Here is a 15,431-nt window from a genome sequence, read left to right as displayed (position 1 = left end):
ATGATAAGGTATTCCTCTATAGGGTGCAAGGAATCCTTCACCATTTGTATAACCACCATCTACAAGGTAATAATAACCTAATGAAAAAAAAAACAGACCTTATTAGTGTTTTGTAGTTGACAAACAGAACTAGACCTAACTTACAAAGTTGAGACTAAGTAATAGTCTTACCCGTTGGTACCTTAAAACCATTAGGCCTAGTAATTGCATCATGTAGCACTCTAGAGTCTGATGCGGAACCCTCCCACCCCGGAAACACATATATGAACTGCATATCTCCTGAACACACACCTAACACATTAGTTGCGACTCGACCCTTTCTTGTTCGGTATCTTGGTTTGTCAATTTCAGGTACATACACATCAATGTGTGTTCCATCCAATGCTCCCAAGCAATTCTTAAAAAAAAAAAAAAAAAAAAAAAAGTTTTTGTTAATTTATACAAAGGGAATGAAGAGTTAAAGCTTAGGGAAAATGAAAAAAAATTCTCATCATACCTTAAAACATCGCCACCTAGGATCTGTAGAATCAATAGGCACAGGCTGAGGGACTTTTAGTAGGATACCTTGTAATCGCAAAATTCCTTGCAATACGATATTGAAATACCTACTTATAATCTCTCCCGACCTATAAAATCTACCGCCAACACTACGATTCTTAGTATGATGTGCTAATATTTGTAAAGTCATACACACCTGCTCCTCTACAGACACCAAACCATCAGTTTTTACCCTCCCATCTTGACGAAGTAAGTCACATAATATGCCAAAAGTCCTTTTATCCATTCTCAATTCGTTGACACATTCAGTATCAGTATTCCCTATTATACCATTCAGATAACACAAACTAATCTCTCGTCTAATAAGTGAACGGTTAGTCAATATGGGTCATTCAACATGTCTCTGTTTGCCACGTAGGATCATCAACACAAGAATCGTACAAATGCAAATTGTCTCCAAATAAGACATCTCTAACAATAAGATCAATAAAAACTTCCTTCGATCCATATCTATCCAAACAAAAAAAAAAAAAAACAAATTAAGGACATTATATATGTAATATTTACTGTTATTAAGGGTGATGGAAATGAAGTGATTATGATACGAAATGAACTAGATCAAAGTAACTAGCGAAGTCACAATTTGAGGCATCAAATATACGGGTGGTGTTGGAAAAAAAAAGTTATCATTAACCCGAGGCAACAAATATACAGGTGGCGTTGAAAAGAAAAAAGTTATCATTAACCCGAGACAACAAATATACAGGTGGCGTTGAAAAAAAAAGTTATCATTAACCCGAGGCAACAAATATACAGGTGGCGTTGAAAAAAAAAGTTATCATTAACCCAAGGCAACAAATATACAGGTGGCGTTGAAAAAAAAAAGTTATCATTAACCCGAGGCATCATATTCAAAATGTTCTACTCTTATACATCTATAAACATGTGTCTAAGAACACTAGTATGAGGATTGCTATCATTGCTAGGCATTGCATGTGAAGAGGGAAATTAAAGAACACCTGTAATGCAGTAGCCTTAGCCTTAGCCTTCCTTTTATGCTCATCTTCTCTGCAACCAACAACCACAAAAAATTGCAATTCAGCATCAACCCCACACAATACAAAACATTCACATTGTAATATCATGGTTATAAACCAAGTACACACACACACACACTCATGGACAAATGTGCAAAATACACATACATACTCACACTCACACTCACACTAACACACACACACGGACATACTCACACTCACACACGGACATACACTCACACACACAGACTGCATACACACACACACACTGCATACACACTCACACACATACTCACACGGACATACACACTCTCACACACGGACATACACTCACACACACCCTGCATACATACATACATACACACACACACACTGCATACATACACACACACACACTGCATACACACTCACACACATACTCACACGGACATACACACTCTCACACACGGACATACACTCACACACACCCTGCATACATACATACACACACACACACACACACACACACACTGCATACATACATACACACACACACACACACTGCATACATACATACACACACACACACTGCATACATACACACACACACACACACACACTGCATACATACACACACACACACGGCATACACACACACACACACACACTGGTCAGATGCACACACTGCACACATACTGGTCAGATGCACACACTGCATACACACTCACACACTGCATACACACTCACACGCACACACTGCATACACACACACACACACTGCATACACACTCACACGGACATACACACTCTCACACACGGACATACATTCACACACACCCTGCATACATACATACATACACACACACACACACTGCATACATACACACACACACACGGCATACATACACACACACACACACTGGTCAGATGCACACACTGCACTCACACGGACATACACACTCTCACACACTGACATACACTCACACACACCCTGCATACATACACACACACCCTGCATACATACACACACACACACACACACTGCATACACACACACACACACACTGCATACATACATACACACGCACACACACTGCATACACACACACACACACACACTGCTTTATGAAAACCCCAAACTCCAAATTTCTAATCTCAATTTCAAACCCCAAATTCCAAGCTTTATGAAAACCCCAAATTCCAAATTTCTACTGCATACTTACATACACACACACACTGCTTTATGAAAACCCCAAATTCCAAATTTCAAACCCCAAATTCCAAAGTTCTAATCTCAATTTCAAACCCCAAATTCCAAGCTTTATGAAAACCCCAATTTCTAATCTCAATTTCACCTAAATATCAAAACCCTAAAATTTGTTCAACTGCAAAATCAAATAAAGCTCAAACCCAAAACAAATCCGCCAAAATCAACGAAAAAAATCCACCAAAATCGACCCAAATTGACGAAAAAAATCGAACAATCGAAGCTGACCAGACAATTGGAGGCAGATGAGGGTGAGCAGATCTGTTACGTGAAGACGAGGGAGCGGACGACGAGAGGAACAGATGAGGAGCAGGATGAAGATGAGGGCGACCAGGATGCAGCTGACGGCGAGTAGGACGCAGAGATGAGGATGAGGAGGACGACGTGAGGGAGGAGGACGTCAACGACACTCTCTCCTAGGATGACCGAGGTTCTTTCTCGCAAGAGCGCAATCAGATGAGGAAGACGACGTAAGGGAGGAGGTCTTACGAATCCGGACGTTTTTGGGGTGGTTCGCTAAGAACTCCTAGCGAGGGGTTTAATCCGTGCGAGTCGGATCTAATCCCATTAAACCTAATCCTTGCCCCTACCAAACATCAGACTACAATACCAATTAGTGTAGTCCAGTCCAGTCCCCCCTAAGAAGGTCAAACAAACACGCCGTTAGTGTATGATGGCATTATAATCAGGAGAAACTCACCAACAACTTGTCTATTTATCATATCTCAATTGGGTCAACAGTAGTAATTTATCATATCATACCTCAACTAGGTATATGACACCTACTAGTTCACTGCTCTCTCAAATTAAATATATTTCTGACTTGCATCCCAAGTTTGACGTGGTTGGTGCCTTGTATATAGATCTCTAGTAGGAGCTTTACGATACGATACTTGGTCCTGACTACATATTTTGCTTTTTGTGGTTGGCCAACTCTGCCAATTGATGAAAGCTCCCAGAATACCTCATTTTCAAGCATCAGGGAGATTACTGAGAAAGTTCTCTTGACAACTAATCTGAATGTTGCAGAATAAATGAAGGGTTGTCTGCTACACTGTCGAAAAAACCTCCCCCGATAAATAATGCAGCTTGTCATTAAACTTTGCATATGCATGTAGATAACTATGGTACTTGTGTCAAACACGACTATGCATTTGGTTATGGGACGACAAAGTCCTGTTTCTTCGGAATTTAGATACGTTTCCTTTTCCAGTATTTGCAGGATGGCTGGATTGGAAGGCTGCGGTTCTTTACCTCGGTTTGGTTTTTGGCTAATAATGTTCTTTTCTTTTTCCAGTGGTCTTCTTGACCACTATCCATGTGAGAATGAGCACCCATCCTGCTTTACGACACACTAATTAAATGTACTTGCATTCTCTTGGGATAAGCTCATTCTTCAACTGGCAAATAAAAGAGAGAATGAGTTCATTCCTTCACTTGCAAATAACGTATTATCACCTTACAAATTTCAAAATTGAAACCGTTCAATTTCTTAATCTTCATTTGTATATCATACTTGCAAAAATTTATTTGAATATGAGATTGTTTAGTCGTTCAAAATACACCAAGTAACATAATAATGATTAACTGTCCCTTTATTTGATACGTTTGGATATCTAAATGAACTACTTTTTTTTCATCATAATATGAAGATTAAGAAATTGAAGGGTTCCAAATATGAAATTTTTATTTTTATATTTACATTAGGATTGTTTTGAGCTATAGCACTTGTACTATATACACAAAATCTCACTTTACCCCTATACTTTATTTTGTCCCACTTTACCATATGTACTCACACAATTCTCGCAAGTTATTAAGTTGGTGGAAGAAGCTAGAAAGTACTAGCTTCCTTGGTTGCAAATGGAAAGATCTAGAAGTTACAATTTTGTGGCTAGTCTAGAAATTAAGCTAGAGGTTTGTAGAATATACTAGAAACTAGTTCTAGTTTGTAGAATGAACTAGAAACTAGTAGAGTGCCAAGTCCTCATCTATAAATATGGGTGTGATGTTGTAGTAATGTAACCAATCAAGAAAGAAGTGAGTAGAAAATGATCAAGTCCAAAGCTAGAGTTCCACTACAAGAGTGAGAGTGAGAGTGTTCGACTACACATTGTGAGTGAAGTTTAGAGTGATAGAAAGTGTGTTATACTTTCTTGTATCCATCAAGCCTTGTTTTTGGCTTGGTAAGACTACTTTTGTTGTACTCATCTTTTTCATATGGTGAAGATTGATCCTTGTCTCGTGGATGTAGGCATAAAGTGCCGAACCACATAAATTCTTGGTGTCAATTTTCTACTTTACTTTGTGCATTCTCTATCTTGTAGTACCGACATTCCTAACATCCACCGCGTCGGCTGAATCATAGTACGGTTGAAATTGGCAACCATGAGGTCGGTGAAGCGATCGCAGGAAGCGGGCCGTTGGGGATGAGGTGGTGGTGTGGGGAGTCTGATCTCTGAAGGACCGAGAAGAGTAATAGGAGCCATTCCTGCAAGGGTCTGTGAAAGATTTTTGGATTTGGCATGCACTACTACAAAATTATCTATAACTGGCGGTTCAAAAACCGACAAAAAATGTATATTACTGTCGAATTTTAAGCAAAATCCGACAGAAAATGGATGCAGTGGCGGATATAATAAACGACAGAATTGCCTGCGTCAGGAAATGAATTTTCTGACAAAAAATACTCTAAAACCGACAGCAATCCTGTCGGATATGTGCAACATGTCAAAAAGATGGCAAGCATGTGTAATATAGGCCAGGTGTTAGGTGCTCGTTTGTAGGGTACATCAACTATCTAGAGTACTCGGTATCTAGTAACACTAAAAAATATCGACGATTTGTATTAAATGCCGTGACAGCTTTGTGGAGTGGCTCTACAATTAGTCCCATCTATGGCGTAAATTTGACATTTCCCCGTTACCCTCCAAAATTGGACCCGGCTTCTCTGCCCTTCCAGTTCCCATGCACTTCTATTCCCTTCTATTTTGTGAGGTCACTGTTAAGCCACGTCAACATTTTATATTAATTTTTTTTATAGAGATAATAAGATAAAAATAATAGTAATATAAAATATTAATATGATTTAACCGTGACTGCATAAATAAAAAGAGATACGAGTGTATGGAAACTAAAAGACTAGAGAAGCCAGATCCTCCAAAATTTCACGTCGGCGTTAAATTTCACTAAACACTGTAGACTGTAGACATGGCATCTCCCGTGATTGGGGACTGCTCTTGTTTTATTTCCAATCATGGGGTCCACTACTGTTCTTCTGTCCTGTGGGACCCGAGCGGTGTGGCCTATGGTTTGCCACGTCATCTTGTAATGGCCACTTGCAATTGAGAAAACAGGAGCCACGAATTATATCCGAAGAAATCTACAAAAACATGAGTCATTGCCTCATCCTCTTACCTCTTCCTCTCTCTCTCTCTCTCTCTCTTACTGTGCAAGTGCCAAGTTTGGTTCCTTCATTTGAAGAAGGTATGTTTTCTTTGTATCTATTTTAATTTCTGGGTTTTTTCGGTGTTAAATGTTAGTTTATAAGTATCTAATTTGATGTTTTTCTTGTTTGTTTTATAGTTTGTTAGTTGCGTTTGAGTTGCAGAAGAAACAAATGGAGAAAAAACAAGTTGGGGAGCTTGTATCGGTGACGTTCACATGGAAGATTGAGAAATTCTCTAGGTTGAGATCCCAGAAGCATTACTCTGATGGTTTTAATGTCGGTGACTTTCAATGGTATGTTTCACTTTCTCCTACAAATTTTACTCAATGACGTTCTTCGTTTTCTTGTTTCGTTTTTGGTTTAACTTTTGTTATATATGTACTTTGGTTGTTTGATTCTTGTATATATGTACTTCGGTTGTTTGATTCTTTTATATGTGTACTTCGGTTGTTTGATTCTTTTATATGTGTACTTCGGTTGTTTGATTCTTGTATATGTGTACTTCGGTTGTTTGATTCTTTTATATGTGTACTTCGGTTGTTTGATTCTTGTATATGTGTAGATTCTTGTATGTGTACTTCGGTTGTTTGATTCTTGTATACATGTACTTGGGTTGTTTGATTCTTGTATATATGTTCGTTTGATTCTTGTGTATATGTACTTTGGTTGTTTGATTCTTGTATACAAAAGCTATGCCATCGAGTAGGTGATTTTGGATTAGCTCCTGGGATTTCGGGCCGTTTTACTCTCTTTCAAACAGTAGACTTTTCAACCATTTTTGCTCATGCTAGTGCCTCCAGAAATTCTTGGATTTCTTGCAATATGAGATTTAATGCCATAACTCTTATTTGTATTTTACTTTTTTATTGGTGCGATGCAGAGGCACATAATAGATCGATATGAACATCATGAGCTGTCCCGTAATAAAACCAGTTGTTGCTGATACTTTCTTCTCGGTTCCTTCTTCTCCTTCTTCCATAACCCGAGCTCGGAGAAGGAAGAGATAAGAGAGCATATATGTACTTTGGTTGTTTGATTCTTGTAACGACACCGAGGTTTTTTGTGATAAAATCCTACTTGTTATGCTGATACGTGGTAAGATGCAAGTAGGGGACAGGACAGTATACGTTTGATTAGTAGTTGGCCGATGACCCGTCTTTCTGAGATCTTGATATAAACACTTTTCTTATATTTACATGTTTAAATCATCAGGCAGATTGTCGTATATCCGAAGGGCAGCAGCGGAACCCCTGGAACGCACGACCTGTCGATATATCTGAATGTTGCAGATGCTTCGGCATTGCCATCTGGGTGGAGTAGATATGCCCAATTTACCTTGACCGTTGTCAATCAAGTCAACTATGATAAGTCAATAACAGTTGGTGAGTTATATCCCCTCACTTCATCTTGTTTATTTCACAATTAGGTTGGTGCTTTTCTATGTTGGTTTTGCTTTCATTCAGACTCTCACTTGCTCGAATAATATTATATTAGTTTAGATTGCTACTCAATCTTTGATTGCCTTGTCTGCACTTGTTATCCTTTTCGCAAGACTCCTTCGTACCAAACAATTGTCTATCGGCTTTAGGTCATGGCGTTGAACAGGGGACTCGCTGAAAAACAGAACGGAAATATGAAAGTTTGTTTCTCTTGTTTATTCTGGACATACAGCGTCTCACTGAGTTTCAGATATGGTGGAAATTAGTCTGGTAAATTCGGCGATTCCAAAAGGGATTTATGAGTTGTTAAGTATACAGTTCTCTAGGTCATGGGAGATGGCATGAAAGCCAAAACTCTTTGAGGTTGAAGGGTGATGGTTGTTTTTTGGGGGATAGAAACGGTGAAACTAGAAGGATTTTTTAGGATTGTTCGGGGGCAGATGTGCTTTTGTGGGTAGAGTTAGTTTTATGTCTACTCTTTGGGCTTCGGTCAATGTAGAGTTCAGGGAGTTATCCATACCAATTGCCAGCATGGTTGCTGGACTGGAAAGTTGCAGCAAGTTGATTGATTGTGGTTTGAAGCTTGAATGTCTGGTCTTTCAATTTAACTTATAGCTTTGCTGCTGTAATTTGAAAGTGGACTGCTAAATTTGATGGTTTTCGTATTAAGATTTGGTTTCTTCTCGAAAAAGTGAAGAGGAAGAAGATTGGTAACTTTTACTTTCCCACAGAAGGGAGAATTATTTAGTTGTTCAGAAAGCATGTCTACTTGTGTTGCCCAGACATACTAAACCATCCGAGAAGAGAATTACTGTTTACATGATAGTAATGTTGAGTTTCCATTGTAATTATTCTTTAATTACCTATGAGCTATGCTTTTCTTATTATTATTGTTTTGAAATCCGTCTTATTTTGATTTTACAGAAACTAAACATGTGTTCAGCGCAAGGAAAAGCGATTGGGGCTTCACATCATTCATGCCTCTAAGTGAGCTTTGTGATTTCTCCCAAGGGTTTCTTGTGAATGATACATGTGTTCTTGAAGCTGAGGTTGCTGTCAGTCAGGTTGACTATATGGCCGAAGTCCACGAAACTTGGTTCTGTCCGCCTATACAGCCCTCAGACCATGAAAGGCAAGGGCATACAAATGTGGATGCCGTACAACTTACAGCACCTACTTCTGAACAGGTACTTGCCTTTCAGGATGCATCAAGTTCTGAACATAAGCAAACAAATGATTTTGAGCAAGTTCTAATCTCTTCAGTAGCAGTTACTACACCTAGTTCTGCTCAAGTGCTGGCCTTGTGGGATGGACCAAGTGATGGACAAGTTTGGACTGGGGGTAACAATAGCCTTGTTGGATCTCCGATAGGAAAGGAACATGAGCAAAAACCCTCTGCCCCAGTTGGCGAGCTCATGAATTTCAGGGGTTTAGGGCAAATAGACAAAGCTTTTGTTCCATTTCTAGAGGAAGTCTGTTTGATGCATCCTTCATTGATCAAGTGCCAAAGGAAGAGAAGTCCTATGTTTACTGAATGGGCATTCACAGCTTTGGGTAGACTCCTGTATTTTCTAAAGACTACCAAGGGTACCGATATGAACGTGGATGCTTGTGAGCACCTTCGACTGTCATGGGAGGAGCTTGAGTCCTTCAGATTTGACTTGGCTTGGTTGGAGCCTCACATTCAGTCCGCTTTGGGTATGAAGAAGTTTGTGGAAAGGGAACTAGAGGTAAAAGACCTGAGAAATAATATGGATTCTTTAGAGATTGAAGTCAAGAGGTTGAAGGCTAGGCTAAATGTGGCAGAGTTAGATTTTGAGGATGCGAAAAGAGACATGGGAGAGGCCGAAGAAAGCTTTGTTGAAATAAATATGGATAGCGAGCTTGGTTATGGTGGGAGGCATTAGCCGTACTGCTTCTTCCTTTAATATTGTATGTCTTTGCCAATACTAGTTTTAATTTGGTCCACATTCGTTGCTTATACGTATATATTAAGACTCGAAAATATGATTATTATTTTAGTCTTATATTGACATGGTTAGTAAATAAAAAAAAACACCTCACGATTCATAAAAAAATAATTTAAAATTCAGATAAAGAAAAACAAAACTCATTATATATCTACTTGTAAGTCTGAAGTTTTTTGGTTATTTTTTCTCAATACAAAATAAATTGGTTTTTACGTGTTTCTAAATTATTGAGTTTGAACCTTGAAGTCGTTTTTTAAGTATAATTTTTTCGTAATGTTACATGTGAAAACGAATAATTTTTTATTATCCTGAAGTTAGGGCATGTTTTTGGCATCCCCTTGAGCCTCAAAACTCTTGGGACTAGTATTTAATAAAAACTTGGCAATGCCTACTTATGCAATTTGTTGGATTTTTTTGTTTTTTATTTTTGTTTTGAGCAAACGATACAATATTATCGTATGTTGGATGTTGAAATCCCACATCGATCGTGTTCTTGAGAAAAGAAGTGTTTAAATCTTCTAACCCTATTCCAACTAATACCAAGGTTTTTTATGATAAAATTCCGTACTTGACAGATTATGCAGGTGATAGTTATCAAATTACAGACAATATTGATATTGTTGGAAGTGAGTATTTGAGCCGTCTCTTTGATAATTCTGTACTTGGTAACAAGGCTAGGGAGCTGGCCCGTATGTTTTGTCATATGATGGGTGGGTCCCCTTAGCCCCATTTGATGATGCTGGGCCCCTTGGCCTTGCGTGTTGGGTAAGTTCCCTTGGTTCCACATGATTGCCGATGCATGAATCTCTTACATGTGATCCACTAATTGGATCCCACGTGAGAAGGCGTGTTGAAATCCTACATCGGTCGTGTCTTTGAGAAAATAAATGTTTAAATATCCTAACTTCACTTCAACTAATACTGTGACATTTTGTGATAAAGTCCAACACTTGACAGATTATGCAAGTAGTAAATATCAAGTTAGAGACAATATCGGTGTTGTTGTAAGTGAACCTTTAGTCCATTTCTCTCATAATTCTACTTTGGATATTTAATTTGAGACATGCTTTGAAATTCCAGTGTAACTTTAATGTTATAGATGTTTCAGTTGTTAGATTTGATTTTCGTAATTATTTAGATCTTGCAATTCATTATCGTATCATTTAATATTGAAGAAATTTTTATATTTAGTTAGAAATGAAGGAAAGAAAGAGAAATGGCTCTCAATCAGGAGAGATTTTTCAGTGTGACTTGAACACCGAATGTTATATCACATGTCACTATATTAATGGTGGAATATGTGTGCTAAAAGTTAATAACTTAAAAAATACAATTTCTTACCACTTATATAAAAATACGTGGTGTACCATCCATGTTTCCGTCACAATAAAAAATTTCTTCTCAATCAAGCCAAATAGTAAGAAAACACTAAAATGATGTCATAGATTTCAGCAAAAAACTGACAACAATAAACTGATGAACTCGTAAGGTAACAGGCTTGTAACATTCCACATCGTTTAGGGGAGTGGATCATGTAAGCCTTATATGTATATTCCCATCTCTACCTAGCACGAGGCTTTTTAGGACTCATTGGCTTCGGGTTCCATCGGAATTCCGAAGTTAAGCGAGTTCGCGCGAGAGTACTCCCATGATGGGTGACCCACTAAGAAGCTCTCGTGTGAGTTCCCAAGAACAAAACCGTGAGGGCGTGGTCGGGGCCCAAAGCGGACAATATCGTGTTACAGCGGAGTCGAGCCCGGGATGTGGTGGGGGTATAGGCCGAGATGTGACAATTTGGTATGAGAGCCAATTCCTGGTTGGAAGTATGCCGACAAGGACGTCGGGCCCCTAAAGGGGATGGATTGTAACATCCCATATCGCCCAGGGGAATGGATCATGTAAGCCTTATATGTATATTCCTATCTCTACCTAGCATGAGGCTTTTTGGGAGCTCACTGGCTTCGGGTTCCATCGGAACTCCGAAGTTAAGCGAGTTCGCGCGAGAGCACTCCTATGATGGGTGACCCACTGGGAAGTTCTCGTGTGAGTTCCCAAAAACAAAACCGTGAGGTCGTGGTCGGGGCCCAAAACGGACAATATTGTACTACGGTGGAGTCGAGCCCGAAATGTGGTGGAGGCCTGGGCCGGGATGTGACAGGCTAGTTAGATTAGATGGTGATTGATCACCCTAAACATTAATCCCTATATTTTAAGGAGTTGGATATGTGAAGAAATGTTGAATATCGAAAGTTTAATTAAAATAGTTCATCCCTATATTTTAAGGGTCTGAAAATCATGAGCTTGCCTCACTAACCTAAACATAATAAATAAATAAAGCTCATTGACTAGTTCGAAAACAAAAATTCACTCTTCATATACAAGAGAGTCAATGTGTTGGTAGCTTAAAATGGCACTAACCATTCATATAGGTCCACTCAACAATATTTTTCATAATCTAGACCGATTATTTTTTAAGTTATGGTTGATTGATCATCTCTAAAAACAATTCACTAAATAAAAAATCGTTTAGTTATCAACATGTTACTTGATAAATAGACGAACAAGGTGTTGTCGGTAAACAATAAAATCTTCACAATAATTCTAAACCATTTCCAATTTGAGTACATTTTGACAAAGATAATCTATGAATAATGACATGAAAAATGAATAGTTAAGGTTATGAGATTAATTTGTGTAACACACTCAAATTAGTGGTTAGCACCATATTAAGTTATTAACCGATTAACACTCAAGCAATGGTAGATAAATCACTTGCATGTCGACTAACAAAACCAGGATCAGCCTTGTCTCCATCAAAGTTTAGTTTGAGCATCTGTATCGCCGGAGTTATCCATTTGATGATAGGTATATGATTTTGTATAGGTCTCACATTGGTCATCCTGTTAGTCCTTACCCACCAAAGCACAGCAATCATCATTAGTATCTTAGCTGGGTGGTAGGGTTTGTAATTCCGGAACAGCAGGCCATAACTTTTTGCTCCATTTAAAAATGAAAGTTTTAAAAAACATTTTCGGTTGTTCATTTTTAACGAAAAATCACATTTTTTACTTTTTTCTGGTATTATTTACTACACATTTATTTATCTTTTTTTCATTAAAACTAATTTTTTTTTTAAATTTTTCGTTAGTTTTCCTTTTAAAAATTAAGTTTAACCAATAGCGCCAAGCCTGGATGTATACCTCTGTCACTAGGAAGACATAATGCGGTCTCATTAGTATTACTCTACAACAAAAAATAGAACGTAAGGTCCATCTCAATATGACGTTTACATTTTATTTAATTTGTTTACTAAAAGCTGAGGAGACCCATTTGAATATAATACTGTAAATATCTTGACAGCCATGCCACAACTAGTTCATATTATATATATAGAACGTAAAGTCCATCTCAATATGACGTTTACATTTTATTTAATTTGTTTACTAAAAGCTGAGGAGACCCATTTGAATATAATACTGTAAATATCTTGACAGCCATGCCACAACTAGTTCATATATAATATATATATAAAATATATAAAGAACAAGTTTCAGCTGTGTGATAATTATGTGGTGTTTTCTTGTTTAGTTTGTTGCTTTTGAGTTGCATAATAAAATGGAGAAAAAGCAAGTTGGGGAGCTTGTATCTGTAACCTTCACATGGAGGATTGAAAAATTCTCAAGGTTGAGACCCCAGAAGCATTACTCTGATGGTTTCGCGGTCGGTGATTTTAAATGGTACGTATGTTTTAGTTTCTCCTCCGAATGAATCAATGACGTTCTTCAGCTTCTTATTTCCCTATTTTTCGGTTTGACCCAAAAAAAAAAAAAAAAATTTACAACGAAGATCAACCACATGTCAAAGTTTACTCTAGAAATTACTGAACAAGAAGAATTACTAAACCAGATATGATAACCAAAACTAGCAAAGCCATCATGTTCGCTTTCAGATAGATGCATGTAAAAATAATATGAAAAATTTACTTGAGAAGATGCTAAATCATTTAGCCTAAATGTCTATTTTTTTGGTTGTTTATCTCAGGCAGATCGTTGTATATCCAAAGGGAAGCAGTGGAAATCCCGGAAAGCACGACCTGTCGATATATTTGAATGTCGCAGATGCTACAACATTGTCATCTGGGTGGAGCAGATATGCCCAATTCACCTTGACCGTTGTCAATCAACTTGACAGTGACAAGTCCATAACATTTGGTAATTTATATACACTCCACACTCTTCATCTTGTTTATTTCACGTTTGTGCACTTGTTGGTGTTTCTGTCACTCAATCTTTGATTGCATTCTATGCAGTTTTTATTTTTCATTTTTCACAAGACTCCGTACCAAGCAATTGTCTATCGGCTTTAGGTTATGGCGTCGGTTGCAGTAGCAGTTTTTCTATGACAGAAATGTTTTGTAATCCGCCGTTGTTTGATTGTACAGAAACTAAACATGTGTTCAGCGCAAGTAAAAGTGATTGGGGCTTCACATCATTCATGCCTCTAAGTGAGTTTTCTGATTGCACCAAAGGGTTTCTTGTGAATGATGCATGTGTTCTGGAAGCCGAGGTTGCTGTAAGTCAGGTTGACTACACGAGTGCTTCTGAAGCCCAAGAAACTTTGTTTTTTACACCTATAAAACCCTCAGAGAACGAAAATGAAAGGCAAGGACGTTCAAATGTGGACGCTGTGCAATTTCCACAGGTGCTTGATTTTCTGGATTCACCAAGTTTTGAACAGAAGCAAACAAATGCTGATTCGTTGCAAGCTCCAATCTCTTCAAAAGCACTTACAACATCCAGTTCTTATCAAGTGCTTGCTTTCCAGGAAGAACCAAGCTCTGAACAATATTGCCCTGAGCCTAACGATAGCCCTGTTGAATCTCCCATAGTCAAGGAACATGAGCTAGCACGCTCCACCCCACTTGGTGAGCTCATGGATTTCCGGGGTTTGGGGAAAATAGACAAAGATTATGTTCCATTTCTAGAGGAAGTCTGTTTGTTGCATCCTTCTTTGATCGAGTGCCAAAGGAAGAGAAGTCGTGTGTTTACTGAATGGGCATTCACAGCTTTGGGTAGACTCCTGCACTTTTTGAAGACTACAAAGGGTAAGGATATGATCGAGGCTCCCTGTGAGGAGCACCTTCAACTTTTATGGGAGGAGCTCGGAACCTTCAAATTTGACTTGGCTTGGTTGGAGCCTCATGTTCAGTCTGCTTTGGGTATGAAGAAGTTTGTGGAAAGGGAACGACATGTAACGAAGCTGAGAAATAATGTGGATGCTTTGGATATTGAGATCAAGAGGTTGAAGGCTTGGCTAACTGTTGCAGAGGTAGAATTTGTGGGTGCGAAAACAGACATGGGAGAGGCAGAAGAAAGCTTCGTTGCAATAAATATGGATAGTGAGCTCGGTTATGGCGGATGGCATTAGCTGTCCTTGCAGAATTCTCTCTTTTATATGAAAAAACACATGCAATCTATGTATTACAGGTCAAACTCCCTTGCATGTGAAGGATGAATGTGATCATGTTTCTTAACAATGGAGCGGGAATGCACCGCCATTTCAGTTTTTGTTCTGAATCAAACTGCTCCAGCTGAAGTTAACTCACTCTCACTCCCCTTCCCCCATCTAAACAATAGCAAAACCTCTGTATGTGGTGAGTGTTGGCGTGAGTCAACGTCCTAGGAGGATTAGGAATATAGGCAATGTCCTAGGAGAATTAGGGATGTAGGTGTGTTTCCTACTTTGATTGTAAATCGTTTAATATTCCTTGTATCACAAGGGTTGGAGTTGTAT

At 38.4% G+C, this 15,431-nt stretch overlaps 2 protein-coding genes and 1 long non-coding RNA gene across 6 annotated transcripts in view; 2 read left to right on the top strand and 1 right to left on the bottom strand.

Annotated features, from left to right (window-relative positions):
• Positions 1 to 6,152: 6,152 nt before the first annotated feature.
• Positions 6,153 to 15,431, top strand: part of LOC126630400 (MATH domain and coiled-coil domain-containing protein At3g58210-like) — a 122,749-nt gene continuing 113,470 nt past the window's right edge. The window contains exons 1-4 of one of the 2 annotated variants that reach the window (XM_050300523.1): positions 6,153 to 6,267; positions 6,367 to 6,522; positions 7,442 to 7,611; positions 8,593 to 9,695. In XM_050300523.1, the coding sequence (XP_050156480.1) occupies positions 6,401 to 6,522; positions 7,442 to 7,611; positions 8,593 to 9,575 (1,275 nt within the window). In that variant the 5' untranslated portion in view covers positions 6,153 to 6,267; positions 6,367 to 6,400 and the 3' untranslated portion in view covers positions 9,576 to 9,695. Of the gene's footprint in view, positions 6,268 to 6,366; positions 6,523 to 7,441; positions 7,612 to 8,592; positions 9,696 to 15,431 lie in introns of those variants that run through there. The other variant, XM_050300522.1, reaches the window with a different exon arrangement.
• LOC126630404 (uncharacterized) overlaps positions 6,791 to 15,431 on the bottom strand; it is a 56,741-nt gene continuing 48,100 nt past the window's right edge. Inside the window, exon 2 of the long non-coding RNA XR_007625994.1 lies at positions 6,791 to 6,836. This is a non-coding gene — a long non-coding RNA (uncharacterized LOC126630404). The remainder of the gene's footprint in view (positions 6,837 to 15,431) is intronic.
• On the top strand, positions 12,168 to 15,205 carry LOC126630398 (uncharacterized). 3 transcript variants are annotated; one of them, XM_050300516.1, is made up of 3 exons: positions 12,168 to 13,375; positions 13,680 to 13,849; positions 13,948 to 15,205. In XM_050300516.1, exons 1-3 carry the CDS (start codon positions 13,254 to 13,256, stop codon positions 15,063 to 15,065), a joined length of 1,410 nt encoding a protein of 469 aa, XP_050156473.1. In that variant the 5' UTR covers positions 12,168 to 13,253; the 3' UTR covers positions 15,066 to 15,205. The 3 variants fall into 3 exon arrangements, with proteins under 3 accessions (XP_050156473.1, XP_050156474.1, XP_050156475.1); XM_050300517.1 differs by having other exon boundaries at positions 12,191 to 13,375; positions 14,080 to 15,205; XM_050300518.1 differs by having other exon boundaries at positions 13,235 to 13,375; positions 13,684 to 13,849; positions 14,080 to 15,205.

This window comes from Malus sylvestris, chromosome 7 (genome assembly GCF_916048215.2).
Source record: "Malus sylvestris chromosome 7, drMalSylv7.2, whole genome shotgun sequence".
Lineage (NCBI taxonomy): Eukaryota > Viridiplantae > Streptophyta > Magnoliopsida > Rosales > Rosaceae > Malus > Malus sylvestris.
This window is presented reverse-complemented; position numbering and strand designations above follow the sequence as displayed.